At 43.0% G+C, this 3,356-nt stretch overlaps 1 protein-coding gene across 1 annotated transcript in view; it reads right to left on the reverse strand.

Annotated features, from left to right (window-relative positions):
* Positions 1-3,356, reverse strand: part of KNSTRN (kinetochore localized astrin (SPAG5) binding protein) — a 4,829-nt gene extending 1,473 nt beyond the window's left edge. The window contains exons 1-6 of the mRNA XM_009644527.2: positions 3,302-3,356; positions 2,496-2,628; positions 2,289-2,345; positions 1,960-2,059; positions 344-458; positions 1-31 (exon numbers count right to left, since the gene is read on the reverse strand). Coding sequence (XP_009642822.2) covers positions 1-31; positions 344-458; positions 1,960-2,059; positions 2,289-2,345; positions 2,496-2,628; positions 3,302-3,356 — 491 coding nt within the window. The remainder of the gene's footprint in view (positions 32-343; positions 459-1,959; positions 2,060-2,288; positions 2,346-2,495; positions 2,629-3,301) is intronic.

Below are 3,356 nucleotides of genomic sequence, written 5' to 3' on the forward strand. Positions count from 1 at the left end.
TCTTCCTCCTCCAAAATGTTGCTGCCTGTAACTAATTTAGGAGATGCATTAGTGAACCTCTAATAGACAGATAACTTGGCATGTAAGAACCAACAGCTTTTCAGAGTAAATTTCTACAAGACTGAATTATTTTCCAAGTTTATCGAGGACGGGGCCTATTACAGGAAGCAGCTTCTTTTAAGCTAACAAAACAATCCCCAACTTGGAGTTACAGCAGCATTTCCTTAGCAAGGGAGCAGAGTCCAAATGTCTTATGAACAGTCACAACAGGGAAAAGAAAAGAAAAAGACAAGTGTTCTGAAGAACGAGTACCAGAATGGCACGTGAAATGCATCGTCCTTACCAGGATCAATGTTTCTGCTTTCTAAAATCACCATGCAAGTCTCCTGAAATTTCTTGAGCTTCTCAACTTCTTGTACCAGGCCTTCGTTCTCCTCCTTTAACTCCTTTATAGTGCCCTGTCATTAACATGGGTTGTAAGTGAATCAAGTCTCCAAGGAGATTTGCTTTCTCGTTAGTCAGTAATACCGAGAGCAATGCTAATGGCTAAGCAAGTGCTCCACTAGCACCAAGAATCAGATCTTCCCCTTCCGACTCTACCACCACAATGAATCTGTTGCAGACCTTTACTCCTGCTTCTTGACAGGATAAATGCATTTATCACATCCACATGTCATAGCCATTGCTAGGAAAAAATGGATCCTAGAGATTAATTCCTTTCAGGTAATCCTAGCATATCTTTTCTTGTGCTCCCTCTCATATATAAATAATTCAAGAGTTTGATGCACAGAAGAGCATATAAACATTGGGAAGAAGAGAGCATCTTAGACTCTTTAAGCCACAGCCTTATTCCCTACGCAGTTCAGATATTACCAGGCAATCCGATAAGCTGATCAACCTCACAGGTTGAATGCAATTCTCCGAGAGAATCAATAAGCATGCGGATTAGGGTGATCTAGCTGATAGCATCAGGAGCCTTTTGAACATTTCATAGGAGGTCTCACAAAGGCTCTTAAAGAAATCAAGCTGTGAGATAGGAGGGACGATCACCTCACAGATTATAACTGGTTGAGAACTAGGAAATAAAGTGAGCTTTTACAACAGAAGGTTACCAGCAGGGCCTCTTGCACATGACAGCAGCTGTGCTAAGTGTGTCCTCCAGTGATCTGTGGAGGTGGCAAATAACGAGGTGACAATTCTGAACCTGAACTTGATTTGAAAAAGTCAAATCTGTTTGAGACAGAATCCACTGAACAGTCCCAGCTCTCTCAGCCTTTCCTCCAGTCCCTGAATCATCTTAGTGGCCCTTTGCAGGACCCTCTCCACTATGCCCATGTCTCGCTTGTTACCAGGAGGCCAGAGGGACACAGTATGCCAGGTTTGGTCTCACCAGTGCTGAGCAGACAAGAAGAAATTTGCAGAAGAATACAGAGACACTGTAAGATTAGGCAACAATATGACACAACAGCACATGAAGAAACATAAGCCTATATAAACTGAGCTCTGCGTTAAATACTCAGAAGATAATGCGGTCACTGTCCCTCAAGCTTAGTGCAGTGACCAAAATCCAAGTAGAATGTTTTTTGTTACCAAAATGAGACCACACACATTCCTGAGCCTGCATCTTCAGTGCTGTATGCACTTCCACACCACACTACCTGGTGGGTTAACAAAGCTAGGAGAGACTGGGCAAAAGGAACAAGGAAATTGAATAACTTATCTACCGTATGTTAGGGGCTAACAGTGATCTGAATGCATTATCCATCCAAATACACCTGCAGCTCCACTGATTTCCAGGTTCTAGCAGATACCACAGGGGTCAGAGAAGAAAACCCAGCCCGCCCAAATTTCTGATGGAGACAGAAAAATGAGCCAGACAGTCCTTTGATCTGACCCTGCAGGGACCAGGGTATAGGAATTATTCAATGATTTATTTATTTCTCCCCCCGCTCTCCTTACCTGTGCTGCTGTTAGTCTGGAGTGTAGCTGTTGTTTGGCTGTTTCTAACAGCTGATTCTTGGTCTTCAGCTCTGCTTCTAGTTTGTATCTGTTGAGAGGTCTGTAGAGCCAAACATCAAAGATTTAGGGGCAAAAATGTCAGTGTTATGCACCCTCTCTTTTACTTCCACAAACGTGGCCTATTTTGAAGCATTTGCTCTGGTTTCTGACCAAGAGCTTTAATCAGGAAACTTGGCAAGAAAGCTGTACATGAGCAAGAGCTCATCATAACCCTCCAAGAGGGAACATTGCTGCATGAGGGCAACTAATAGAAATTTGAGGAAACGTACCCTCTTGCAGATGTCTTCTTTGAAAGCGGTTCCACTTTCTTGGTAGATTTAGGCAACCTTAAAAGATGGGTAAAATATAATTACCAGGAGACCACTGCATTCTTGCAAATTAGCAGGTACGTTAATTTGACAAAATCTGCAAAACACAAAGCCACCTTTGGGACATTCGCCAAGTAATAAATCCATTGATATTTTACTTTCATTTACCCTTGGTTTGTAGCTTTGAAGACACCATCTGCTGGAACGTTTGAGCTAAAGTTAAAATTGGGATCTTTGTTGAACTCTAGATCTGCTGTTTTGCTGATGCACTGCTTCTTTGACTGAAAAGCCATTTGTATTTCTGCAAGAAGAAGACAACAATGAAAACACTACAGTCTACAGGAGATCACCATGATATGCAGAGCTACTGGATCTCTTAAGCCTTCAATCTGAGGTAAGTCACAATTATATCTGGCTAGAATAGAGACAACTAAGGGCAATCTTCATGCTTTACCCACAATTAAGGGTTCAGAACAAGCCACAGATAGCTCAGATCTTAAAGGTCTTTTCCAAACTAAACGATTCTACGGCAGACAGTGCTAAAACGTAGTTACCAGGCTTGTGCTAATGAGAGAAAGCTCAACAGTGATAACACAGGCACGGTAATAACGGAGGTCTCCACATCAAGCAGACAGCATGCTGCAGGGTTCCAAGCACAGCTGCTCAGAACTGGAAGCAAAACAAGCAGAGCCCCCCTGAACCTCTCAGTTAAGCAAGCTTTGTATTTCAAGTCACTGAGTAGATTCGCTTCTAAAACAACACTACAGGGAGCTACTTTCTGTTTAAAGTTTGCTTGGCTTTAAACCACAGCTGTTTGAGGATACAAGGGGGCTCAGGAGGCTTCCCTCCCCACCCCAAGTTAAACATTTTTTCAAATGACATACGTTTACATCGGAGTAATGTGGGAGCTCCCACCGGTACAGACCAGCTCCCCCCTTTTTAACATTAGGCCTGGATGCCTGACGTTTCTAAACTGCCGTAAGCAGCATCAAAAGACTGATGGAAGCAGGAGCCGCTGAAGGGCGGCAT

Source organism: Egretta garzetta, unplaced genomic scaffold (genome assembly GCF_000687185.1).
Source record: "Egretta garzetta isolate BGI_Z169 unplaced genomic scaffold, ASM68718v1 scaffold658, whole genome shotgun sequence".
Lineage (NCBI taxonomy): Eukaryota > Metazoa > Chordata > Aves > Pelecaniformes > Ardeidae > Egretta > Egretta garzetta.